Below are 27,088 nucleotides of genomic sequence, written 5' to 3'. Positions count from 1 at the left end.
GATACAGTTGGCCTAGCATACAAGTAGCCATACTAGTAAGGATTGTAACACTGAATGTATGAGATAATAAAAATACAAATGTCTAACATCTAACATTTGGCAGTTTTAATACACAATACAAACAACTGAAAAGAGGCAGCAGAATTGTATTTACAAGATATCTGAGGTAACAGATGCAGACTTTTTAATACGAAAACACTACTGTGTCTGAAAAAAAAGAGTGTGTATGTGATTTACATCTCATATGAGATTATTTCTCATAACAGAATGCAGAGTCAGGATTTTTAAAACTCATTTACTCAGGTAACTCCGTCGCCACTTAATCTGTGCTATTTTACAATAAATCAAAAAAATAATGACACAATAATTATGTACATGTTGACTTGCAAGTACCCACAAGCATTCACAAAATTTACAAATTCAGCCCTTTAAGTGCATGTTTGCATTAATGTGGTGCACTGAATCTGATTGACACTGTAGATTTATTTGATTTCCAAGTTGAGATATATTAAATCCAGTTACTGTCAAAAACAAAAAGTATTCAAAATTTTTCTGTTCTCTTCTGAATTCACAGGACATTTGTGAAAAAACAAAACAAAAACTATATATCAACTGCCAGTGTGTGCAGACACTGTTTACTTGTTTGTTTTCACCAAATGGATCAAATCAGAAAGCTTCGAGGATCAGTGGAAACTGGAATTTGAGGGTTTTTTCCTTTTGTTTTCAACATTTTTTCTTTTACTTTTCAGTAAAAAGAAAGAAAGAAAGAAAGACGAACAAAACAACCTGTGCAGATCGTACAATCTGCTGAAGTAAACAGAATTCCCTTGTTGACTCACACTACGGACGTCTCTGTCAATGGCAACACAGAAGACAAACAAGTAATAATTTAATTGAGGATAAACAGTGTGCTGCAGACGACGTCAGAACTAATCGTGAATATTTAGTAAAACTGAAAACAAAAACTGAATCCCGTCAAAAAGGGGAAAATGCATAACTTCAACTGCACAAGTACAGCTGACACATTGTGCAACATATAAACGTTGCCCCATTAAAGACACTTGCATTATTGCCTATTCAAGCCACATGAACACATTTTCTGAATGTGTAAACAGCACAGGTTTTAACAGCAATGACCAAATCAAGTGGGCTTTCTCAAAATTATGACTAAACCTTAAGAGTCCTCCTCCCTCCTGCTCTCCATAGGAGTGCAACATCACAAAGGGTCACTCTGAATGAGCTCATATATCCACGTCATCTGAATCATAGGAGCTGGATGACTTTGACTCCTCCTGGGAATCTCCCCAAACAAATCTGTAGTTGTTCTCCAACTCCTGCTGCCTTTTCTCCTCTTTATAAACCTCTTCAGTGCCTCCAGTCTGGTGGTGGTGGGAGGGGGGGGGGAGTAAAAACAGGAATGGGTTAAAAACTAAAACAACAAATCTAATCCACTTTGCTGCTAGAAGATTCATCAAATCTTGTGCTAACACTCAGCTGCCAATCAAAATTCAGCAAGGTGATTCCTACAGAGCAGGATGAAAAATATAAAAGTCCTCTACTGTCTAATTTACCATGAAGATAATAAGAATAAGACCAAAAAAATGAAATTGCACATTTGAGAGTGTAGGATCTTCTGTTACATAAAGATGACATAGAAATCTGTACCATGAAGTTCAAACATGTAACCACAGTGCTCGTGGAAGCTTATAAGAGCACCTTTCCTGAGCCCTCAGTCACACAGGTCTAGAGACCAGTTGGCAACTACTGTATCTGGCAATAACTGGTCGCAAAGGAAACTGTACCTACCAACGAATTGAGTAACTAGCCAGCAGCTCTTAATAGTGATGGAAATAGTTGCTTTTGGGTAGTGTGGCAGGAAATTGCACACACTATATTGCAAAGACAGAGGGGGGACGGGAATTCACTTAGCATAAACAAATCTGTACTTAGAGTGCAGCCAGTAAAAGAAGCAGAAGTGAAAGCTGGCTCCACTTCAACATACACCAGGAAAAAGAGACGATGTAGCAGTCATGAGGGTCTGCTGTGAAAGTGACATTGACCTTTTCACCTGGTGACAAGGACATTTTGTTCCTTCTTTTCTTTAATACTGCGTCCACAAATTCTGTTGAATTGTGCTTACTGACATCTCAACTGATGCCCCCAGCCTGAATAAACTTTAAATGTGTCATAACTACAATCCAATGAGCTTTTGGTTTCTGTAATTAATTTCTGTGAAAGCAGACAAACACACAAGAACAGCAGGCCACTCTGTTCTTTCTTGCAGACAGGAAAACACTCAGCAAACTGTACAGCGCTTCCGTCAGACACAGTTCAAGCCTGCAAGCAACAGCTAGAAGCATTCAAAGGAACCCAATAGAAGTACTACTTCAGTTACCAGGAGATTAATGAGTAGCTCCCTGAAGGACTTTGTATCTTCCTCAGTCAGCCACTGATCACCTGCCTCTTCTGCGTTTTTTCGTGTCAAGATCTTCACTTCGATTTTTCCTAACAACAAAGAAAAACAGACGGAAGACAAAAAAGGTTCAGCAGTTACGCCTAACACATCCAAATGGCGTAAGAAAACTGCTGAACAAGTCAACAATGACAACGGGATGATTGACATGAATGACACAAACATATGAGTGGAAAAACACAGCACACCTGGCTGAGATATGTTCTTTGATTAAGGTGAGCTTTAAGCTTGCTATTATTTTTTTCCTTACATGAAAACAGATTTTTCAAAATCTTCTCTTTTTAACTCATTAGACAGGTTTTTATTTTACATAGGATACGAAGAGAAATACAGTGCTGTACACTGAAGATAACAGATGGAAGAGAGAAAAGGCCGTGAGTGTTTCGGGCACTCTCCCTTCATACCTTCGGCCTTCAGTCCTGCCTTCTCTAGCTGTTCTTTAACCACGTCCTTTATGTGCTGCCACTGCGGGTCTCCTTCGCCCACCTCCTGAACTTTCACCTCCCCATCAGGGTTGATACCCGTCTTATACTTAGTTATTTTGATCTTAACATGGTCGTCAGCTGCTTGGTCTAGGGTGACGAGACAAAAGAGGGACAAACAAGACAGTTCACCTCAAAACCCACCAGTAGGGCCACGAGATGAAGGAGGCAAGAGCCTCGCATAGCATTGTGTTATGAACATAGATTAAAATACTGTGTCTGATTTCAGAAATTTTAATTTAGATTTAGATTAATGCAATCAAAAGTCACCCACGGTGACATTAATGGCTGGAGAAGAAAGACTGCAACTGACCGAAAGTGATCTGATAACATAAATTCTCTGAATTCTTCAAATTCCATGTGTGGATCTTTCCTGAGATGGAGGATGTCATAACACACATCTACTGCACAGACTGATGAATTATGAAGATGATTATACACAGAGGGTGTGGACATGCACATGACTACAAAAGGGTCAAGCCCCCTGGTTACCTGGGTGCTTCGGAGCCAGGCTGGGGCTCCCCCGGGCTGGGTCGCTGGCTCTTTGGCCTCCGGACGTTTTCTGCTCTGGGTCCTGAACGTCTTTCTCCTCCAAATGATCGAGTATCTTATCCAGCGTCGTCTCCAGTGTCTGTGTTGCCTGAGTGCGGTCAAACTCCCCTTTCAGACCCTCTGTCTCGAGTTCCTGTTGAGCCTACAACACAGATAGAGCCAAGCAACGCCTAAAGTTAGTATTTAGTTTGGTCTTTTCCTTGTTACGTATCTGTCTAATCAAATTTTAGGTATTTTAGGTATCAACTTATATATATATAGTCTTAAACCTCGTTTATGATGTTGTCAAACTCCTTCTGCATTTCCTCCTTTATCTCTTCGATTTTATCCGAAGGCACAGAGAGGTCAGCCATCTCATCCTCAAACTCCTGTAGCACGGGGTCCTCTTCATCTTTCTCCTCCTCGTCAAGTTTCTCCGTTACTCTGTTGTGTCGTGCTGTCTCTTCTCTACTTTTGGCTTGATCTTGTGCTTTCTAAAAATAAAAACAAAACAGAAAAGGATTGGAAAGCCTATGCACTGCCAAGAGAAAAAAGGCAGTCATTTGCTGTCACTAACAACAGCAAATACTGACCTTCCTGTTACTCTCCTTAAGGTGCTGGACAAATTTCATCAGGTCTGCTGGGTCAGTGATGATTTTAAAGTTGAATCTTTCTACTAAAAAAGAAGAATATCAGAGAAGAAAAAGCTCCAGCTTGTATTTGCTTTGTTTTCTTTCTTTTTTTTTTTAAATAAGCTGTGCACTAAAACAGCACTATCTTTCTCAGTACCTTCATCACCATCATCTATGATTTCATTGTCTGCATGTGAGGTATGGCCACCATCTGCTGCCTGTCAGAAAGAGGAAAAATCAGGTTAGAGGGAGGAAATGGTGACAGAAAGCATCTGACTGCCCCCTCTAGTGGTTAAAAAAGCCAGATCGCACTGTCAAAAATACCTGGAAATTCAGTATTATACGATATACACAGTACTACATTTAATAATAATCAAAAGTGTAAGTAACAGTAGAATGATAATCAGAAGATGTCAAAACTGTACCAAAATGAACATGTCATTGGACCTTGCAGAGCCAATTACAAATGTATTTTTATGGCTACATTTCAATTTGAGTTACTCACTGTTGTGTGTTTCTACCAAGAAGACAGACTGTTGCATCCAGAATTGAATTCAAAATCCTGCTCCTCACATACAAGGTCTTAAATAATCAGGCCCCATCTTATCTTAATGACCTTGTAGTACCATATCACCCTATTAGAGCACTTCGCTCTCGCTCTGCAGGCCTACTTGTTGTTCCTAGAGTATTTAAAAGTAGAATGGGAGGGAGAGCCTTCAGGCCCCTCTTCTGTGGAACCAGCTTCCAGTTTGGATTCGGGAGACAGACACTATCTCTACTTTAAAGATTAGGCTTAAAACTTTCCTTTTTGGTAAAGCATATAGTTAAGGCTGGACCAGGTGACCCTGAATCCTCCCTTAGTTATGCTGCAATAGACGTAGGCTGGCGGGGATTCCCATGATGCATTGAGTTTTTCCTTTCCAGTCACCTTTCTCACTCACTATGTATTAACAGACCTCTCTGCATTGAATCATATCTGTTATTAACCTCTGTCTCTCTTCCACAGCATGTCTTTTATCCTGTCTTCCTTCTCTCATCCCAACCGGTCGCAGCAGATGGCTGCCACTCCCTGAGCCTGGTTCTGCCGGAGGTTTCTTCCTGTTAAAAAGGAGTTTTTCCTTCCCACTGTTGCCAAAGTGCTTGCTCATGGGGGGTCATATGATTGTTGGGCTTTTCTCTGTATCTACTGTACAATGTAAAGCGCCTTGAGGCGACTTTTGTTGTGATTTGGCGCTATTCAAATAAAATTGAATTGAATTGCACTTGCTATACCTGATTCTCCTGTTGGAAAGTAGATGTTCTTGAACTTGCTGGCTTTGTCACTCCCTCCCAGAAGTCAGAGTCTTCTGCCTCATCTGACTCTCCATCTTTTGATACATCAGCAGGACCTGTTTCAAAACCAGAAATAGACACTCGTGTTAGAATCAGAATTAATACACAAACGCCCATTATGGATGGATCGGCACTTTATTATTAGGTGCACTGACAAGTTACTACTGCGGGGTCGTTTGCCTCATAAGCATCAAAAAAACTCACCTTTTCTACGACTGCTAGGCGATGTCTCCTCTGCTGTTACCTTTACTGCACCATCTCCTCCTTCATTACCAGCTAACATCTCATCAAGACTCCTCAATTCCTCCGAGATCTGCTCCACTTTACGTTTTGTGTCCGCTGGGAACGGAAACAGGATGATTGGCAGAGGAATCAACCACAAGACAAAGGAGAGAGCAAGCTTGAAGTTTGAAAGCCAAGTTAGCTTCTTAGCTGGTATTTTTATTAAAAAGACCACAATCTGTTTTAAAATGCGAAAAATAAAAAAAAATCAAGAGGCCTCCAAGATGCATTGCTTTGCCCTTCAATGTTTTTTTATTCACTCACAGACTTGTGCCTTGACGTAATCCATGTACTGTTGGGCACTTAGTGCTGGCTGGCACACAATGCCCTGAGGCTTGGCAGTGGATGGTGGCCGCAGGAATGGGTGCTGGCAGGTGCGACTGGTGTGAATTGTCAGCACATATCGACATGACTGAGGTTCATCTACTCGCGCAATGTAGTCACCTGAGCCTTCTTCACATACAAACTGGAAACAAAACAGAGCAAAAGTATGCAAACTACTTTGAGCTGAATTAAATGCCCAACTTTTTGGGCGCTGCTGGGTTGCAACATATTTGGTTCTTTTTTCTTTTCTTTTTTTTAGGTGAAAATGTTTAAATACAGTAAATAAACAGGGAATTCATCAACTGTTACAAATGCCAAAACACAGACAGATCAGGATAACCAACAGTGGCCAATCTCTGCTTTATTCATGTCTTAACAAGTGCTTACGACTGCCAATACCTTGGTGACTGAGAATTTACAGAGAACCTTTTTCCTGTTTGTGAAATGTTTCCTGTGTGACTAACACACACAACTGACAACTCAAATACTTTGACTCTACTCTCTTAAGGTTTCCTTCTGATCACTCTTCCACAGACCCCGATCATTTTCAGATCTTTAGTGAGTTCCTAAGAGGATTCCAGAGTTATTAAGTTTCACTACAACATCTGTGTAATCAGAGAATCATCATCTTCTGATAAACTTAATCTCCTGTAGAAGGGCTAAAGAGTCGACTAACGCCGTATCTCTAAACAAACAGCTGTATATGAATATCTGGGGACCGGGAAGCTTTCTGGATTTTATTTCTTCTCCTCTTTTAGTTCTTGTTCTAATAATCAGTCTCATCTGAGTGTGCAGTTAAGTCCCCATGTGAACAAAGCACTTGCCTAAATTAATCTCAAAACCATTAGTTTTCAGATGGCAATTTGTCTTAATTAGTTTGGGGGTTTAGGGTTGTTTAGCACTAAAAAACTGGCTGCTCCATGAGATTAAGACAGCTGACTAGATGACGGGTTCCTTCATTTAATAAGGTCAAACAGGTTTAGTTTTTGGACCCAATAAAGTATCAGGATGAGCAAAATACTTCACATGCCAAACTTTGCGTTTGGCATGTGAAGTATTTTTAGCTCTTTTAAGTACACAAAAAAGCATGCTGTCATAATCTGAACTAATGTCTAAGTCACAGTTTTAATTTTTCCAGAAAAACTAGCCAGCGTCTCCCACCTGACCTCCCTCAAAACTATTCATAAATATTTCTACACAGAAGGAATCGCAAAGATGACTCTGGCATTAAAGTGGAGGTAAAAATGGAGACAGTTAAGATGCTATAACTTGTTTTGACTAGACTACACTACAACAAAGAACAATAATAATTTCTTTAAAAATTAAAACTCAGCTGAGTCTTTTAAGCAAAGCAAACATAAAACATATTCATGTTCAAAATGTCTGCTGCTTGGGATATATTTAAAAGTGAAAGGCTTATAAATCTGCACAGGCATTTTGCATATGAGTGTTTGGATAAGCAAGGAGACAGTCAAAAATCAAAAAGAAAAAAAAAGTGAAACACACAAATCATCTCAAGCAGGATGTGTTCCAAATGTAAATATCTCACCCGGACTTCAGTCTCTCTGGGATTTCCATTTAGGTCACACTTAGAGCCATTTACATAGGTCTGGCTGTGGTACCGCTTTAGCCTGTGCTGTTTGGAGGCCTGAGAGAAAAAACACAATGGATGCACCCACGATTGTTTGGTTCATATTGTACAGTCATGCAAATCAGCCACAACATAGAGGCAACTTTACCTTTGCTGTTTCATTGCTCCAATCAAATTCTGACTCATAATAACCCAGGAAGAGAATGTCTCCTTTGATCTCTGTGTCTAAGGACAAAAGAACAAAATTTGTCAAAAACAATAACTGAAAGCCTCTTGTAGGTTAAAAAAAACAAAAAAACAGAGAAGTGGCCTCTCACCTTCAAGGTGGTATTGTCTGATATGCTGGCCATGGCAGAACTCGTACGTCCACCAGTCCTTCGTCTGCAGGACAGGTATTTCTGTTAGACTTTGACACAGTGCCTAAGCCTGAAACGGTCCCACGCATATATTTGTAAATAGGGCTGCCACAAACTATTATTTTTGCGATTAGTCGACTAATCAGATCATGCATCCATTGGACATACAGCGTACAGCTTATTGCACCAGCATGCATCTGCTCTTATATAACTATCATTAGCTTAAAGCTTTAAGTGTTTAAGGTATGTGCTAACTAAAAATTAAGACAAGATGATAGTTTATTAAATTTTAATGAAATTTGCAGGTTGTTTCGGTGAAGGTTAATAAACTCCTTGCTATCTAAAATATAACAGGACACCGGAGTATATTCTCGAGCATCTCACACTTCTGATAATCAGCTGTCTGCTTGACGTTTATTCAGCTGTGTAAAAACTATAACTTTAATCTCAGCCAAACCGATTTACTCAGGAAAAAATAAAATACTAAAAAAAAAGCCAAACAATAACATTTTTAAGTTATCTAAGTGACTTATGTATGTTTAATCTGAGTAGCGAAAGACCGCGGTGGGTTTGAAAATGATTTGCCGGGAGTCCGGTGTTCTCACAGGCTCTAGTGAGCCTTGCCCCCGGCTAGCTATCGAGCTAGTGGGTAACAGACGTCTCCGAAAACGCCGGAGCGCTTTTGAAAATATGTGGTGTCTTGATAAACTGAGCAGATATTTGAGGTTTACACAGCTACATTCTCGCCTAAAAATATGTTAAACGTTTATTTTGTGACCCAGAAAGAATAATAAGAGTAATATTAAAACTAACTAGCTGCCGCTATTGTTGGAAACTGAGCTGGGCTGCGCTATGAATTCTGGGAGAGAGCTACTTCTTCGGGGTTTAACGGCAGCTGGCATCCTTGTACATGCAGTGCTGCCATCTTCTGTTTCAGTCCGTTATTACACTCTTAAATACTACTACTTATTCCTGCGTCTTTTGGGATCTTACAAAGCTTCAAACAACGCGTAATCGTGACTAGTCGACTAATCCTGGCAGCCCTATAAATGAGGACTATTTTTCAGGAAGTCTTGTGGTTTAATCAGATGTAACTTTGAAAATCTAAGTCAGACTCCCATGTTGTTTTTAGAGAATATGCTCTTTTCTTCTGGCAGCCCTTCCAAACAAGTCATACTTGTTCAGTCTTTTTCTAACTGTACTGTTGTAAACTTTGGGGTGGCTGTAGCTCAGGTGGCAGAGCAGGTCAGCCACTAATCAGAAGATTGGTGGTTTGATCCCAGGCTGCCTCCTGGCTGCATGCCAAATATCCTTGGGCAAGATACTAACCCCATGTTTGCCTACTGGTGGTGGTCAGAGGGCCCGGTGGCGCCAGTGTCCGGCAGCCTCGCCTCTGTCAGTGCGCCCCAGGGCAGCTGTGGCTACAACGTAGCTTACCATTGCCAGTGTGTGAATGTGTGTGTGAATGGGTGAATGACTGAATGTAGTGTAAAGCGCTTTGGGGTCCTTAGAGACTGAGTAAAGCGCTATACAAATGCAGGCCATTTACCATTTTAACATTTAACATTCTAACTGCGGCCTGTGGAGTTTGAGCTAGTCTCTTGGGTATTTTCCCAGTTTCTCTGAGGACTGCACAGGCTGACCTTGGGTTTTACTGGGACATCAACTCCTGGGAATATTGGCGGCTGTCTCAAATGTTGGGAAAAATTCTTACTGTAGAATGATGGAGTTCATTTTGAAGGCAATAGCTTTATAACTCATCAAGACTGATGGGCAGAAACAACTGATTCTTTGAGATCTTTGGTATTGTTTTTCCTCGTTGGTACTGTGCTAACACACCTGAATGCTCCAGAGCACATGATCAATTAATCAAGCACATTTGATTAACAGCACCAGGCTGTGACTTAACCTCTTTATGCCTATGGAAGCGGAAAGTGTGACAAACTTTCTTTGTCTCATGACTATACAAAAAACACATTGTAAGGAGCAGTGTTGGGGAGTAACGGAATACATGTACCGCCGTTACGTATTTAAAATACAAAATATGAGTAACTGTATTCAGTTACGGGTACCGTTTAAAAAGGTGGTATTCAGAATACAGTTACTTTGTTGAAATAAATGGATTACACTGCGGTACTTTCCTGTTTCATATTGTCGCGGGTCAGGACTGTTTGGGTTTTGTTTGACAGCTACGTTCTTTTGTTCCAGGCGGCAGCGTTACGGTTGCCATGGTTACAGGGCGACGCTCTCTCTCTCTGCGACTGTGTGTTTCCTGGGTGAGAGAGCGCCTTTTCGTTGTTGTTGTTGTGCTAAGCTAACAGGCAGAATGCTACAAGCATAGCTCTAAAGAATGTAGCATCATGTTCAGTGTAGTCCGTGTTGCAGGGAGAATGGACTGCCATACACGTTATGGGTCTGTGAGCGCGAGGAGGGAGAAAAAGGGGAGTGGAAAGGTACGAGCAGTCATCGAGGAAAAACGGGAGCTGGAAGCATGTAAATATAATAATAACCACTGCAGCCAAGAAGAGTGCCTGACGAGCCCAGTTGTAAGTAAGCTATTAAGACTCGACTGTACACTGTGTTCGTGTTTTCCTCCGAAAACAATAAGTTCCGTTGGAGCAGCCTTTCAACGCCTCTCTCTGTCTCTCGCAAGAAAAGTTGACCCACACAACAAAGTAAAGCTATTTTTCGGCTACGAGCCCGCCAGGGACCCCGCCGTATTAGTCAGAGGTCCCTTTACTACAGTTCGGAGTCGCGGACCTTCAGTAATAGTAATAAATCACACAGCAATAGTACATTCACGTTGTTGTAAAAAGCACGATAATATATTAAGTAATCCAAAGTATTCAGAATACGTTACTGTCATTGAGTAACGTAACGGAATACGTTACAGAATACATTTTGGGGCATGTATTCTGTAATCTGTAATGGAATACATTTTAAAAGTAACCTTCCCAACACTGGTAAGGAGATACATGGATAAGATGCACTGTGAGCAAGAAGATAGTGATAAAGTACTTGTGAGCTTTTGGGTAAACCTTAACACATAAGCTGAACAATTGAAAACACAGGTACATTAACAGATGTGTGTCTCTTAGATATACTGCTTTTGTACCCAGTCACTGATGCAGACGAGCAACCTTTAATCCAATGAATACTGAATCAAGAGCCTCCCAGTGTTGTTTTTGGCAAGCTTCTGGGGCATCCATGTGCGTTTTAAAAATGGTTTACTTAAGCTGGCAAATATACACACGCTTTCGGTGTGTTTTGCTCTTGTGTTCTTATTGTTGTATTATTATTGTAGTCACACCACTGTGTAAACAGCTTAAGCATTTCTCTGTTGGATTACACAGATAAGTAGTTAAGGACCAACCTTGAGTAGACATGGGGCATTGTGCATGGGCTTGAGCAGGTCTGGGATATCTGGCCCAGTGTAACCCTCCGAGTCAGGCTCAGTGGCGGGATCCTGATGAAAACGCACAGCCTGGGCTGGAAGTCGACACTCATAGAGCTGTTTGTACTTACTGGACACCATCATAACCTCCTCTGTCTTAGTCTACAAACGTAAGACAGACATGGAAAAGGGGGTGAATTTAATGTTGACACACATGTTCACACATTACCAACGCATCAGGTGAATGCAAACAGATAAAAACATGGTTTGCGGCTTTACTTTTAGCTAGTTATAGACATGTGGCAATGAACATAACAGCTGTCACAGCATGCTGTGACGTACTTCACCTGAGAATTACTCGTCTTCATGTAACTCTATAAGATTTATTTTAACATGTTTTGTGCTTTTATGACATCAGGTCTCACGCTTTGTGAATTATTTGACACTATTAATAGTAAATAAATACCGCTAGCTCATATTTAAGCTAACAAGCTATATCCGTTAGCATTTTCTGACTCACCTGCCCCAGGATGACAGGATCGGGAAGAATCTGAATCCCATATTTCATGTCATTAAGCTCCTCCAAATTCAAGAAGCCCGGGACACAGAGGGGACATGTCAACAAGAAAACGTACAGTCTCTTTAACAACCAAACCAAGGAAGCAGCCATCATTGACTATCGCCTCTTACCCCTGTCTGACAGCAACAACACACAATGCCTGACATGGTAGCAGCGGATTGGTCGAGGTGAAAAGCCCTGCTTTGTCATTGGCCAATTTCCAAGTCAATCAAAGTTTTTCCCGAGTTCTGAGGTGCGTTTGGTTTTCATACCAGCGGAGAGTCAATGAACGGCGTGTTTGTGCTATATTTAGCACGCTAATGAATAACAGCACATCTCCGCTGTCACCGCCTGTCTTGCGATGAAATAGGCTCACACATAAGCACGAAGACAAGGCGGGCTGTCGCATGGTAAAATGTTTGGTGGGGGGTGTCTTCGTTTGTTTCATTTTGTTTTGATGCAAAGCAGTTCCAAGTAACTGATTTTAAAGGTTTACAATAACAATTAGGTAAAATAATGACAAAACAATAAAACGATTCATATGATACCCAAAAAGTACACACCGAGCTGAGCGAAAAGTGCAGTCAAACTACTGGGTTTAAATATCTGGTGAGGAAAAAATCAAGAGTTCCTTGAAGAAAAAAAGCATTCCTTAACAGAATACCAGAGAGGAGGGGAAGTACAGAGGGTGAGATACTATAAAAGCTGAAAAAGCAGTACACATATTTATCGACTGTGTGCACAGACGCCCACACACACACCAATCTAAACATGTATGTAGACATAAATCTTATTGTTTGATCATAATTCTCCTTTTTTTTTTTTTTTTTTTTGAGAAATCGTGCAGTCAGTTCAGTGTTATCCTCTCCTCTATGTCTGTGTGTGTGCGTGCTCAGCTGACTGACCGCTGATGAGTCTGGTGTAGCGGCGATATCGGTGCGCTCACCGCTGCGCTGCAGCCGCTGTTGCTGCAGGGGGAGCATCCGTCCAACAGCCTGCAGTGCTGCGATGCGCGGCAGCTCCTCTCTGCGCCTCTTCCCCCCGCATAATCGTTTTCAAGACCTCCGAGGAACAGATTCGTGAGAGAGGGGCGAGCTCCGTGCAGCAGGGAGGTGAAAGAGTCTGTAGTGTGTGCGTCTTAACTGAGGTGAGCTTTGGGGTTATTTGATTTTTTCTACAGTGGGGTGCTGCTTTAAAGGCCCGTGTCCCCGTCTTCGGCAGGGGATTTTTTTCTGGGGTTGTTGTTTTTCAGCTCTGACTGAACGTTTGACAGCTTCTTTGATAGACAAAGAGGGGATAGGCGTGAGATTTTTTTTTTAAATTTTGACATTAACATGGTGGTAAAATAACTAAATGCACAGTATGTCTTTATTCTGGAGATGTTTTTCAGCATATTAGAAGTGCTGTTTAAAGATAATTTCGGATGCATGGGTTTTCTTGCGCTCTCACTCAGAATAAGGAGGGCTAATAGGCCTGTGTTTAGCCGGGTATTTATATTCGCTACCTCGGATTTGTGTACACACATTCGCATTATTTTTTTCCATATTTTCCTCATGTTTCACAGTACGAAGGAAGGTGTGCTAATTTTGTGCTAATTATCCCAAATAGTCCGAAACATGCGAGCAAATCTTTGGTAGGAACCCACGGACTATATGCATGCCCATAGCATGTTCACCGCGGCACTCCCTACCATAGGCTCGTTTTTAGGTTAATGACAACAGCGTGCAGCACACAGCTATGCTATGTTCTGATTGGCTTAGATTATCTGTTATGTCTTAGGGCTGTTCCACTATCGCTGCTAATTATCATTCAGACGGGGAGATCAAATCTGGGAGGCCTGCAGTAATGCAAAACATTGCTTTGCATTACTGCAGGCATATCTTCACAGATATGCATCATGTCATGTTGTCTTACCTTACAATCTCTGTTGAAATACAGTACTATGCAAAAAGTCGAGACCAACCCCTCATTTTTTATATTTTGATTCCAGGAAGCCAGATTTGTAATTATTTAAAAAGTAGACATCCTGAAGGTCTTAAACATTTTTCTTTCAAAGTCGTTGGCTGCTTATTGACCTAGTTTCAGTCTGGTCCTTGTACCTGAGCAATCTCACAGGAATGTTTTTGTTATTGCTGTTTTGTAAGCCACTGATCTATAAACAATTCAAACATAATCAGGGGATGACCTGTGTGGTGTCCACATTTAGTTAATAACTTGGCAAAGAACCAATTCTAAATTGTATTTTTTTTTTAACATAATGAAAACTGCAAGAAAACTCTGAGGTATAGCAGATTACCGATTATTCAAGAACTAGACTGAAAGGTACGACAGTGAGTGGCCAAAGCCATCTGTAAGCCATCTGCTGATTTAGAGGAACATTGCTAGTTCTGATCCTATTAATCTTTCCCCTGTATTGATTTAGTTTTTCCCCTCCAGCCCTTTGTAAAATGTGGAGATACAGAAATTATTTTATTTCTGCCATATAACCTGCATCATTATAATTGCATTAATAACATTCTACAGCATTATTCCATTTAATAATATTTCTCACAGTATTGATATTGCATTAAAGTTGTTTATTGAAGATGTTAATTTAAGGATCCTTTCATTATGTTAACTTTTATTACAGATACAGCCAGGAGTATTTCATACACATTGCATAATATTTGTGCTCATTTAGAGTTATTGCATTAGTCTACAAGAAGGTCTTAAGCTTTATGAAGCGCGAGTCTTCACAATCTATTGTGAAAAGGACTAAAGCATAGAAGGATAATTGCATGCATGCTTACAATAGTCAAAGGAGCTTGCAAAGAAAAGCGTCTGGACTTCTTTAAGTTTCTTGAAGACGTTTCACCTCTCATCCGAGAAGCTTCTTCAGTTCTAAGGTCAAATGGTGGAGAGTCCCAGATATAAACCTAGTGGGAGTAACCCCCCCCCAGAGGGACAAAAGGACCCCCTGATGATCCTCTAATCGCCTGAGCCAAGGTGTGAAACTGGGTGTGGGTCCCAATCAGCCAGAGTTTCCGGTGAGTTCATTGTGAAACCTGGATGAGAGTTGAAACGTCTTCAAGCAACTTAAAGAAGTCCAGACGCTTTTCTTTGCAAGCTCCTTTGACTACGATGACCTGGATGACTGAGAACCTTCACAGACATGCTTACAATACATATAATCTAGGAATGTGTCAGGCCTGAGGCCTTAACTCATTTAGCTTCCAACTGCATTTTAGCCTACTTGGTAACAGATGACCGGAGTCGACAACCAGCCCTCAGAGACCTCGAAGGCTTGAAGTTATTACCTTGTTTGGAAGATGTTATAGGAATGAGAAGTTCTATGTCTGTTTATAGCCATCTAAAATGTACCATTTACTGTAACTGACGTCTTTAACCTATTTTTACGCCATGGGGGGGCGGATACCTCACTGCTTTAAAAGTGTTCTCAACATGTATTTTTGTCAGAAGACATATGCTGATGTTTTCTCCTGGGTGTTAATAAACTCACCGTTTGATTGCACTTTCCTGGGGCCTCCGTGGTTTGTGACACTGCTCTACATTGATTGATTTCGTGACAAAAACTAATTTCCCCCGGCAGCTGTGGTACCATGCAGTCACTTAATGACACTACATGGTCACTTACCTCATGATAATATAAGTTTATATGCACTTCAGGTTTCTTAAGAGTACATTCTGTTATATTATTATTAGTTGTTATCCACTTTTTCAGTCTGTACTCTTTGAGTTGTTTTTTTGTTCTTTCCAGATGGAGAAGGCGCTTGCTCATTTCCACGAATGTTTACATGGTTTCTGGAGATGCAGGTGTCAACAGAGGTTTTCCTTTCAATGACTGGATAGAGGCAGTGAGGTATATATTCCTATAAATACTTTTTAAACTGCTAGAAATGAAAGTCTGTCTGCTAAATGGTTACAGAATGTTTAATTTAATGTCTTATCTCCTCCATTTGTGGCAGTGAATTTTGTCATTGTAAGCAAGCCTACACACACACACACACACACACACACACACACACACACACACACACACACACACACATACAAGAGACAGAGTCTTGATTCCATCACTTCAAAGGTTTTCTACATTATTTCTAACACTAGACTTTTCCTACTCTGGACATAAACAAAGTCGTCATCATTAGATGTAAGCATTTATGTCTTTAACAAGAAGGCTGGATTCCTACTTTGTAGCTGTGTATAATATTTACGTTCCCACAATATGAGCAATCCATTTACAAGAATACCATCTCGCCCACACCCAAGTGCATGCAGAATCAGAAATGGAGTTTTTGTTTCTCACAGCTGGAGGAGAAAGAAGTAATTGTGTGCTGGCAAGTTTCTAGAAGAATTTTCTAGAAGAATCGAGGAGAAAAAATATGGGAGGGGAATGAGGGATCGGAAGGCATTAATGATTTCATTATGCTGATCCTTTCAGCAGATATATAGATCTCTTTTAATGGCTCCACTGTGAGTGCAACCACAAAAATGCGAATAATTTTCCATCGATCTGTAGCTGTGGTGACGACTTAGAAAATCTTCTGAGACTATAATTAAACAACTGCGATTAAACAACTTCCTGTGGGCTGTTTTTGGGGTTGAGCTGAAGTGGAAGGGGTGGTGCAGGGGGATGACATAACCTTTTAACTTTAGCAAAACCTCACAAAGTTGTCACACAAAACAGAGACTGTTGATTTTGTTCCCGTCACTTAAATCGCATTCCTGTTCGGAAATATCGTCAGAGTATAATTATAGAAACCAGAGCGTCATCCAGCATTCTAATCTCTGACAGGTTCCAGGATGCGGTCCATGAGGAAGACGGTGTTGCTAGTCATCTTGGTGTCTGTGGTGCTAGTACTGGCTCTCCTCCATTCGTGGCCCACTCGGGGTTATACCACAGTGGATGTTTGGCAGCGACCAGCGTTTATAGTAGAGAGGCATCTGGAAGAGAGGGTCCCTGAGTCAGACCATCGATTGAGCAATATTCCCTTCCATGTAAGGGATAATGTGGCGAGGTAAGTAATGCTATTTTGAACCAAAGCGGACGGACCTGAGCTTAAATCTGATCACACGTGTCTTATAATCTGTCCAGTTTGCTGGCACGTAATGGATGCATATGTGAGGGCGAAAGTGGGGGGGTAAACCTACCGTTCGCACAACTCTTGTTCCCGCGGGTGTCAGCTCACCCGCTGCACACTGCCTTCGAGGCTTCAGAGCTGGAGGAGATGAAGAGGAGACGGGCTAAAGAGTACAGCAGCTTTCAGACGAGGTAAGGAGTACTTAAGAGATGTTTCACATTTTTTTATCTGTGTGGCTAAAATATTATTATGTGGCCTGATGTGTTGTTTTATTTAAATTAAATAATGATGTAACAAAATGTGTTACTTGAAATAATCCATCTGTCTCAGTGCACGCTACAGGAAATTGTTTTTTAGACGTATCTATCTCTAACATGGAAAATCATCCATGATCTCACATCACTATCTGCTGATCTGCTTCGCTTTGTGGTTTGTTACTACGCGGTTTGAATATACATGCATTAGAACATATATAAACACAGACCTTGCTTTTTGCTTGCTTCCTGTACACAACTGGCAGCCTTCAAACCTCCCCGCATCTCTGTGGATCGTGCAGGAGTTGTGCATTAGTAAGGCTACATAGACGGGTATTTTTGAAAATGCAGCTTTTTCTATTTGTTCGGGCCTTTCGTCCACACGTAAAAGCGTTTTGGATCACTGAAAATAGAGGTTTTTTAAAAACTCAAGTTTTGCGTTTACGTCTGTACAAAGAAAACAGAGATTTAGCCACGCAACGTCAAAGGTGAGCGCCTTTTTTTGACGTCAAGCTGTGCGTCACGTTATTGTTTACATGAGATGAATTTTGTACAATGGCAAGTATAGATAAAATACTGTTGCTTTTAATCTTACTATCTGCAGTTTTTACACGCTTACATACACACACACAGTTACTGTCCCTCCATTTAGAAACACAGAGGCATCATAGTGAACATCGACGCGGCTTCTACATGCAACACAGACGCTGTCACAATCCAAATCCCGACGCCATTATTATGAATCACTCAGACTAAATTTTCAGTTTCTTTATTGAATAAACTCTGGCTGAGAGAGCCAGTGAGACAAAATCCACTGAATACTGACTCTAGTTATTAACATTTGAAATGATGAAGGCAATTAAAAAGTAACACAAAATTAGCCACCTTTCCAGAAAAATTTAAACTTTTCAGAAGTACTGAAATTAATTCCTAATACGACAAAACTTGTTTTTATCAAAAGCTTTGCTCTCCAGTAAGAAACGTGAGGTCATTTTAATAATGATATCCGCGGATAATAGTAATTGTGACTGTTATTTGCGAAGAGCTTCCTGCTTTCTGCTTGCTGTGCTTGTTGATGGAAAAAAAAATCTCATTTCAGGTCAAAGACCCCTGCAGATCTACTCATTATTGCTGAGGCTAACAGCCCCTTGCAGTATCCAACACAGGGGGTGGAAGTACGACCCCTGAAAACAAGCATCATCCCAGGTACGACTTCAGCGAGTGAGCAACTCAGATATTTTTGAAAGTCTCATGGTTTTATCATTTGAAAGTAGTTAAACTGGCCCCTAAACATTAAAAATTAACCTGAACTAGAGGTGGTTTATATACTGGATATTCTTTGTACCTACATATATTGTAAGGTCACCCCTCTGAAAGGCCTTATTTATCCAGCTGGTGCATACAGGAAATGGACTGAAAATCAATCAGTGTTTGTTTCTCCTTTTCCAGGCTTGGCCTTACATGACCTTCCCAGAGATAATTACTCAGTGAGTGCTCAAAAGTGTCTGTCTTTAAATATTTTAGATGCCTGCAGTCCTCTGACCTTGACCGCTATTCTTTCCATCATATGCAGATAAACATCACTGCCACGCTGGGAACTCTAAATGTGGCCGCGGAGGTAGACGAGGTGAAAATCAAAGGTGATGGCGAGATGCACATGACTCTTTCCAGCCGCCTGCTGCCGAACATGAACCGACAGCTGCAGTTCGTCACCTACACGAACACGCTGTTTCATCCCAGCACGGCAGACACAGGTGAGCCCTCGGAAACAATCCACCGTCTTATCAGCTCTGGACTTTGTTCTTCTGTATTTTTCAGCAAATTCCACAAAGGAGAAAGTAAAGATACAGAAAAAGAATCATCTCACACCCTAATTTGAATCTGTGTTTAAATTTAAAGCAATATGTGGATTTTTTTTCACTCTCGGTCATTAGATGAAAACTCTGATACTTTGATCATGCATATACAGTATATACGAAGGTACAGCAGGAGGTGACTGACATGCATGCTTCCATCTCCCGTTTCTGATAGGTGGCAACTCATACTTTTAGACTCTCCTTTTTCTCCCTCCCTCGTGCTCACAGACACATAACGGGTACAGCAGTCCATTCTCCCTGCTGCACGGACTACACTGCCCATGAGGCTACATTCTTTAGGGCTATGCCTGTAACACTCTGCCTATTGCCTTGATATTAAATCATTTTTGGAGTAAAAATTCAAAAAAATATTTCTTCACGTCATTATGCCTGTGGTGTAGGGCCGCAAGATTGAGACACAGGCATTAGAGCCTCTTCATGCGCGTTTTGTTTGGGTTTTCACCGGCGTGGAATTACCAAATATAGAGAGGGCATAGCCTAACATATGAAACAGGAAAATACCGCAGTGTAATCCATTTTTTTCAACAAAGTAACTGTAATAGAATACAGTTACTCATATTTTGTATTTTAAATATGCAACGGCGGTACATGTATTCCGTTACTCCCCAGCACTGTCTGTACAACACCAGGATTGTTTTGTTTGTTTGCCATCATCGCATTATCAGACGTGGCTAACCTTCCCGAGTGTCTCCAGCCTTTATACTAAGCTACTCTGTGTACCTTGCTTTTTTTTCCCTTTTCAGTGGCCTCACACCTGCTCTTGTATGGTATTCCTGGCAGAGAAAATTATTTGCAGAGCTGTTTCTCTTGAGCTAGAATTGGGCAACCAAGCAGGATTCAGTCTGATATCAGAGCCTCTTTGTTTCGCACAAAATTAACAATAGTAAGCATGCACAAAACCTGAATGGCTGAAGGCATGTTTGCCCTTGTCTTTTGACTTTCTGCCTGTATAGTATAACCCAGTTTCAAAACAGCTGGGGCACTTTTTAAAATGTAAATAAAAACTGAGTGAAATCGATTTTATTCACAGCAAAACTTAGAAAATACATTGAGTCTTTATAATGAGAGTATGGACCTTTTACAAAAAGGCAGATCAGCATTTTGTCTTCATGACAGAATCATGTCTGTCTTTAATGCACGCGCATCTGAGTGATGTAGGACATTAAATCGAATTTGCCTAACCACAAGTAGGAAAGGCTTTCACAATCTTTCCGCTGAGGATGACAATGTATCTGAACACTTGAACATGACCATAGCTGGACTGGTGCATCAAACCCCGTGTTCCTGTCTCACAAGAAAAAGTAAAACCCACAGTGAAAAACTGTCTTTAAAGCTCTTTTAACAACTTTTTGCCATTTCAACCAACAGAAACAAGACATTGCCTTGTCTTGTCCCTTGCAAAAAGAGATTTATCAAGGTTCTCTGAATCTTTCGATGATTTTTTTTTACTGCAGATGACGAGATATTTAAAGTCTTCACAGTTTTACAGTGAGGAACACAATTCTTTCACAATTGGTAGACACTGTTTTATGCAGATTGGTGAACCTCTCCCCTTCTTTACTTCTGAGAAAACTTTTTAAGATGCTTCTTTTTTCCTTAAATGGTCCTCTAGCTATTTCTTTTCTATTTTTAGTAACACTTACTTTTCCAGCATTTCCTGTCTCAATTGGGGACATGTTGCTTCCATCAAATTTAAACTGAACTAATATTTTCCTTAAACTGGCCGTTTAAACACTGGATATGCTTTAATACAGTGATCCCCAACCTCCAGTGTCAAACAATATTTTCACGAACTGGCCTTTAAGGTGTCGCGGATAAATACAACAAAATAAAATGATATGACCAAGACAAAAACCGTGGTAATTTGTAAATATGATAATAAATGCGAATTCACTTTGTAATTGTGTAACTTTATTAGCATTTTCCTCCTGAAAATGTGCCAACAACATTGCGAGTGACATCCTCCTCTCTGCCCCTTAATGCTCTCTGGTCACTATGGTAACATTTAAATATTTCTTTCAAAATAAGACACACAACTACAAAGACCCAGGGAAACCGAGTTGACAATAAAAATGCTGAAAACCATAAATTTCACACCTGAGCTTCAACTCTCGCGTCCCAGTACCGAACGACTCGGCCTGGGGGTTAATATCTGTTAATAACATCTGTCTTTACTTGTCATCCCAACCCTGTAGAGTTTTTATGAAAGGTAAATCAGCCGTAGGAGCTAAAAGTGCTTTGTGTTTTGTTTTTTTGTGTTGTTTTTTTTACTGGAATTGTCTATAAAATGCTGTAGAGTTTAGCATTTTAACCTGAGGGTCTGAAAAATTGGTTTTGTACAAAGACATGACATTGTTATGTCTACATGCTTTACGAGAACCAGATGAGAGTGAGGCATTCATAGTTTTATCGTAATGATACTCGTGTTTTTTTTGTGTCGGGGGTCTTTTAGTGCAGCTTGAGACAGAGGGACATCAAGCTGTCTTCAGCATCAAGATCCGACACGGAACAACACCTAAACTGTACAACACTGGATCCAAAGGAGGTACAGCACCGGCATGTTGACGGTGTTTGTAACTAAAGTCAGACGTCCTTTCTGAGTCAAACAGCACTTTCTAAAGTCAGTTTTCCTCCATCAACTCTCTGCAGAGTACAACATCAGCGCCCTCGTGACAATAGCCACAAAAACGTTCCTGCGTTACGATAAGCTTAGAGATCTTATCGACAGCATCAGAAGATACTACCCTACTGTTACCATAGTTATAGCTGATGACAGTGAAAATCCCCAAACCATCTCTGGGCCTTACATCGAACATTACATCATGCCCTTTGGAAAGGTAAGGACACACTGAAGTCTTCTCCCTGCTGTCACTGGTGATGCGATCTCAATCTAAACCTCAGCGTTGCGTCTCTTAGGGTTGGTTTGCCGGCCGAAACCTGGCCGTGTCCCAGGTGACCACGAAGTACGTACTGTGGGTGGATGATGACTTCATCTTCACAGCCAACACCAAGCTGGAGAAGCTTGTAGATGTTTTAGAAAGGACCACTCTGGATCTAGTGAGTAGCAGAAGAATATTTTTTTTTCTTTTTCTCAGTTAATATTAAAGTTTTGGAGCTCTTGTAGAGACAGTGTATCTATGTGTGTGAACTAGGTGGGTGGTGCAGTGCGGGAGGCCACGGGGTACACCGCCACCTACCGTCAAACCATCTCCATTGAGCCAGGAGAGGAAGATGGTGACTGTTTACACATGAGGAGAGGATTTCATCACGTCATTGAAGGCTTCCCCAACTGCGTTGTGACTGATGGGGTCATCAACTTCTTTTTAGCTCGCACAGACAAAGTCCAGCAGGTCGGCTTTGACCCACGCCTCACCAGGGTCGCTCATCTGGGTGAGTACAGGGCTTCCTTTCATATCAAAGGAGCAAATTTAGCATCATGCCATCTGTTATTTATTCAGTGTTTTGACTGCCGGATGCAAAAATATGCCAAAATTGAAAAGAAAAAAAAATGTTATCATTATTATTATTTACGCATTTATACACAAGTCTTGAGCCACCATTCTTTTTTTTGTAATTGTCTTGGGAAATATTTCTTCAGGCATTCAGAAAGTTTTCTTTGAAAGTTTTTCTTTCTTTGAGTGTCCAGAACCCAGGCCTCAACATTGTTGAAGCAGTGTGGGATCAGAAAACAGAACAAAAGGCAGCAAACACTCAGCTTTGAATGTCCTTTGAGAAGCCTGAAGAACTATTCCTGAAGGCTGCTTCAAGAAATTATAGGAAAGCTAAAGCTCAGGCTGTGTTTAAGGAGAAAGGTGGTAAAACCAAATATTTACTTTCAAGCTTGTTAGAATTGTACAAACACTGTTTTTGATCACCTATTTCCCATTTGTTCTAGAAAAATATATAGAAATGAGGTGTAACTCAAGACTTTTGCACTTTATCGTATATTCATATTCATTGTTTTTCTATCCTCCTGCAGCACTGAGTCAATTTGTGTGCCATATCAAGTTAATTTAATGTTTCCTTAATCATTTAAGAATAAAAGAGAGATGAATATCTCAGATTAAGGTATTGATAGCAACAATATCTTAGCAATTTAAGAAAAAAGATTCATATCTTATTTTACTTACTGAGACGATAACGTGTGCAAGATAATTTTTGCTAGCAAATTATGCTGTGACATTTTCTTATCAGCACACACCACCATGGAGGAGTCGCAGCTCGGCTTTAATTTACCTACATTAAACTGAATGAAATCTGATTTAAATGGAACATTTAGCTCACGCCACCTTCTCCTCACTTTCATACCTGAAATATTTCATCAATTAAAAGTGTTCCTGACCCACTGAGGGATGTTTACCCCTCTCCCTTTTTTTTCTAGAGTTTTTCATCGATGGCCTCGGCTCTCTCCATGTGGGCTCTTGCGATGATGTCATTGTCAATCACGCGACCAAAATCAAACTACCCTGGGTAAGCCAGTCAGAGAGCGACAAGACCTACGCCAAGTTCCGTTACCCATCAGCCTCCTCTGATGCCACGCACACCAAAAACGGCCTCCTGTACTTCAAGAATCGGTTTCAGTGCTTGACTCATAATTAGCTTCCCCTCTCCTCTTTTTCTCGAAGGTTCCTCCGCTCTCCCCGAGTTGCCAAAGAAGTTCTCCTCCCCCACGCCCTGTCAGATAAAATTTTGGTTTGCCTTCTCTTGAGAACCTTGAAATTATTTTTCCAGCTTTAGCCTTTAGAGCAGTTTTAGCATGTTTTATCTGTCAGTGCACAGCTCTGCAGTGAGCTAAAAAGTCCTCTAGCATCTAGAAGCCCAACAGAAAAATTTAGGCTTCCTTTTTGGTGTGAAGACAGGAGAAAATGAGCTGCAGTGCCCAGTAACATCTCGAGTCATAAAGGAATCTTGCTCATACCCTGCACAAAGACCAGGCTTTGGGAGAACCGAACAGGTAGCAGCCAGTGTAACTTCATTGTCATGCTGTTTTGGGTAGATGTGCATGCATTCTCCTTCGATTTGCACTAGCCGAATATAGAATTGAGCTTGGAACAAGGTCTTTCTGTCAGTGACAATAAACCCTATCAGTTAAGTGACAGAGCTGCAGACTCGGAGCTCCAGTGTGACCTCCTTGCCAATGCCACATGAAGAACGTGTTCCAAGTCTTTTCATTTGTCGGGTTCTGGTACTGACTGGCCGTGCCAAAGGTCTGGATGCTGCTAGCTCTTGGGTGCTTTAATCTGTGTGTGCATTATGGTTTTACTGCCCATTACCCAGAATCCTTTTGTGTCACCCATGGAGAGATAAGTAAGATCTGAGGAGGAGAACCTTTTGGTCTCAGTTCATCAGGTGTTACCTGGTTGCGGGAGCAGCTGTAATCGTCGTCTTCTGCTGTTTGTCTGTTTCCCCAACAAGCATCTGAGGAAAACGAGGCGTTTGAGTGCTCACCACCGGATCTTTACATGTGGCCAAAAGAAACATTGGTTGAACTAAAGTACTTGTAAAATACTCACATCATTATGAAAAGAGGATGGAGAAGGGGGGGGGGGATGAAGCAAGAATACAGTTTTTATACTGAAACTCCTCTTTGGAGCACTCCTGCATGTCAGAGACTCAAGTGGTGATGCTGTTCTTTTATACCATGGTCTTTAGATGGCACCCTTGTATCACTGTATTTGTTTCCTAAGCAAGTTTTTTAACTTTGTTTTGTTAGCAATAAGGTGCCAGAGATTTATCAACTGTTTTTTTTAATCCCCAAGAGAAATATCGACTTATTTGTAACTATTTTATTTATTAATTTATTAACAATTTGTTTGCCTTTTATTAGATAGAACAGTGAAGAGAGTCAAGTAAGCAGGGGGGTGTCGGGTCAGAAAGCAGCACATCGGAATCGAACCTGATCTGCTCTGAGCTACACCGGCATCTGTTTGTGACTTTTAATTCATTTCTATTTTTCACCAAAATGTGACGTTCGTTCTGTTGATGGAAGAAACTAACAGCAGTGTTCCTGCTGCTTGGTTTGTATGTAGTTGTGTACTGAAGAATTTGTCTCACATTTTAATTTGTAAGTGTTGACAGATGTAGAATTTTTTTTAACAGTGATGTTTATTGTGTGGACACAGAAATCATTTGCTGCCTGCTTCACCCACCCACCCCCACACCCAAAACAAAAAAATATGAGTTGTTTGAGCATTATGAGAGTTTTTACATTCATTTCAAATGTTATAAAAAATGTGTGTGGGGAAAAAAAACGAAATCTTGTGTTCAATGTTGTGATGTTGGTTCAAAGGATGAAGACGCTGACTTACAATAGATTACAGTCTTTTGATTACAGATTACAGAACTTAATTTATAAGCACATCTTTTATGCTACTGAAGCAAATGAACATGATAGATGAGAGGCAAAAACTGTCAAATAATAGCAAGCATGGTTTATATTTGAGACTAAAAGCCTGCGTCTAAAACCAGGTTTTGAATTTAATGACTGAAGTTGTCTGAGAGTGTCGGAGCCTGGAAGCTGAAGGCTCTATCCCTGAGCGTCTGAAACTTGGAGAGAGGAATGTACAGCAACCACATGTCAACACAGGAGGAAGATTTCTCAGGTGGGGCTGGGGGTGTAGAGCTGAAGGAGATCAGAGAGGTACTGAGGGCCATGAACATGAAGGAACATGCAGGTAAGTCTTATTTTTAGCTTCATGTTGCTCGTGCCAGGTTGTGCCCTGTCTTTCTTTCAAAACAGCTTTAATTATTTGTGGCAAAGATTCAACAAGTTGTTAGAAACATTCCTCAGAGATTTTGGTCCACATCAGCGTCACACAGTTGCTGCAGATTTGTCTGCTGCACATCCATGATGAGAATCTGCCGTTCCACCACATCCCGAGTCTGGTCTATTAGATTGAGAGCTGGTGACTGTGGAGGCCATGTGAGTACAGGGAACTCATTGTCATGCTCAAGAAACCAGTCTGAGATAATTTGAGCTTTGTGACGTTGTGCATTATCCTGCTGGAGGCAGTCATCAAAATACCAGTTCGATGTGGTGATAAAGGGTTGAACATGGTCTGCAAGAGTACTCGGATAGGCTGTGGCATTTAAACAATTCTGTGTTGGTATTTAGGGACCCAATCTGTGCCAAGAAAATATCCTCTACACCCTCACACCATCAACAGCAGACTAAACTGTTTATACAAGGCAGCATGGATCTGTGCTTTACTGCTTACCACCAGATTTTGATAGCAAAAGTTCAGTTTAACCCTCGGTTTCCTGTTCTTAGTTGACAGGAGTGATCCTCTGTGTGGTATTCTGCTGCCGTAGCCCAGCTGCTTCAAGGTTCTGCTTCTTCACACCTTGGTTGTAACAAGTGGTTATTTAAGTTACCGTTGCCTTCCTATCAGCTCAACGCAGTCTGGTCAGTTTCACCCAGAAAAACTGCATAATGGATGTTCCCTTAAAATTCCGCCAAGCACAAAAATAAAAAACAAAAGCCTTCGTATTAATTACAAGGTTTCGTCTTCATTTTCAGTAGCAATATTAAGATGTTAAACAAGCAGACAAACATGTAAAAGATGAGGCAGTGTGAGTCTATGCAATGCAAATGAACAACGAGACCACTAGGATGTTGTGTGTCACATAGTCAGATGACTGAAGGACAAATGGCCTCTGCGTGATGCAGAAATTTCAGGCAGTCTTTTGCTTGGAGTACTGAAATTTTTTATGTTCAGAAGTGTAGAGCAGGTGCCAGCAGCACGAGTTTATGCCTTTTCATGATTTTGCTTACTGTATAAAAATTCTGTTTATATGTATGTGTATAGACCTAGCTGCAATTTTTAATATAAAAATATAATAATTAATTAGTTAGACCATATAATTAATCATAATATAAAATATTTGACTTGTAAACTGGTAAATTAAAGAGCTCAC

At 40.8% G+C, this 27,088-nt stretch overlaps 2 protein-coding genes across 6 annotated transcripts; one reads left to right on the top strand and one right to left on the bottom strand.

Annotated features, from left to right (window-relative positions):
* Window positions 1-83: 83 nt before the first annotated feature.
* On the bottom strand, window positions 84-12,118 carry os9 (OS9 endoplasmic reticulum lectin). Of its 3 annotated transcripts, none has more exons than XM_026168054.1 (15): window positions 11,918-12,118; window positions 11,377-11,559; window positions 7,965-8,028; window positions 7,796-7,872; window positions 7,606-7,704; window positions 5,997-6,198; window positions 5,655-5,789; window positions 5,391-5,506; window positions 4,276-4,336; window positions 4,080-4,162; window positions 3,777-3,980; window positions 3,448-3,649; window positions 2,878-3,045; window positions 2,396-2,505; window positions 84-1,379 (listed from the first exon to the last, which is right to left on the bottom strand). In XM_026168054.1, the coding sequence occupies exons 1-15, from the start codon at window positions 12,068-12,070 to the stop codon at window positions 1,242-1,244; spliced, it is 1,995 nt and encodes a 664-aa protein (XP_026023839.1). In that variant the 5' UTR covers window positions 12,071-12,118; the 3' UTR covers window positions 84-1,241. The 3 variants fall into 3 exon arrangements, with proteins under 3 accessions (XP_026023839.1, XP_026023840.1, XP_026023841.1); XM_026168055.1 differs by having other exon boundaries at window positions 4,080-4,159; XM_026168056.1 differs by lacking the exon at window positions 2,878-3,045.
* Window positions 12,119-12,163: 45 nt separating this feature from the next.
* b4galnt1b (beta-1,4-N-acetyl-galactosaminyl transferase 1b) lies at window positions 12,164-25,526 on the top strand. 3 transcript variants are annotated; one of them, XM_026168059.1, is made up of 14 exons: window positions 12,164-12,729; window positions 12,853-13,103; window positions 15,714-15,815; window positions 16,755-16,977; window positions 17,055-17,231; window positions 18,394-18,500; window positions 18,744-18,781; window positions 18,868-19,048; window positions 21,624-21,716; window positions 21,821-22,008; window positions 22,088-22,228; window positions 22,324-22,561; window positions 23,553-23,641; window positions 23,797-25,526. In XM_026168059.1, exons 4-14 carry the CDS (start codon window positions 16,763-16,765, stop codon window positions 23,854-23,856), a joined length of 1,527 nt encoding a protein of 508 aa, XP_026023844.1. In that variant the 5' UTR covers window positions 12,164-12,729; window positions 12,853-13,103; window positions 15,714-15,815; window positions 16,755-16,762; the 3' UTR covers window positions 23,857-25,526. The 3 variants fall into 3 exon arrangements, with proteins under 3 accessions (XP_026023844.1, XP_026023842.1, XP_026023843.1); XM_026168057.1 differs by having other exon boundaries at window positions 12,474-12,729; window positions 23,553-23,861; XM_026168058.1 differs by lacking the exon at window positions 12,164-12,729 and having other exon boundaries at window positions 12,831-13,103; window positions 23,553-23,861.
* The last annotated feature ends 1,562 nt before the right edge of the window (window positions 25,527-27,088 follow it).

This window comes from Astatotilapia calliptera, chromosome 5 (assembly GCF_900246225.1).
Source record: "Astatotilapia calliptera chromosome 5, fAstCal1.2, whole genome shotgun sequence".
Lineage (NCBI taxonomy): Eukaryota > Metazoa > Chordata > Actinopteri > Cichliformes > Cichlidae > Astatotilapia > Astatotilapia calliptera.
Note: the sequence above shows the minus strand (reverse complement) of the source record. Positions and strands in the feature narration are given on the sequence as shown.

Excerpts from the sequence above, each read along its gene's own strand:
- os9 (XM_026168054.1), bottom strand. The coding sequence starts at position 12,070 with ATGATGGCTGCTTCCTTGGTTTGGTTGTTAAAGAGACTGTACGTTTTC. Across the intron at positions 7,705-7,795 it reads GGAGCAATGAAACAGCAAAG|GCCTCCAAACAGCACAGGCT; the intron begins GTAAAGTTGCCT and ends TTTTTCTCTCAG. Across the intron at positions 4,163-4,275 it reads CATAGATGATGGTGATGAAG|TAGAAAGATTCAACTTTAAA; the intron begins GTACTGAGAAAG and ends CTTCTTTTTTAG.
- b4galnt1b (XM_026168057.1), top strand. The coding sequence starts at position 16,763 with ATGCGGTCCATGAGGAAGACGGTGTTGCTAGTCATCTTGGTGTCTGTG. Across the intron at positions 16,978-17,054 it reads GTAAGGGATAATGTGGCGAG|TTTGCTGGCACGTAATGGAT; the intron begins GTAAGTAATGCT and ends TAATCTGTCCAG. Across the intron at positions 18,501-18,743 it reads GAAAACAAGCATCATCCCAG|GCTTGGCCTTACATGACCTT; the intron begins GTACGACTTCAG and ends CTCCTTTTCCAG.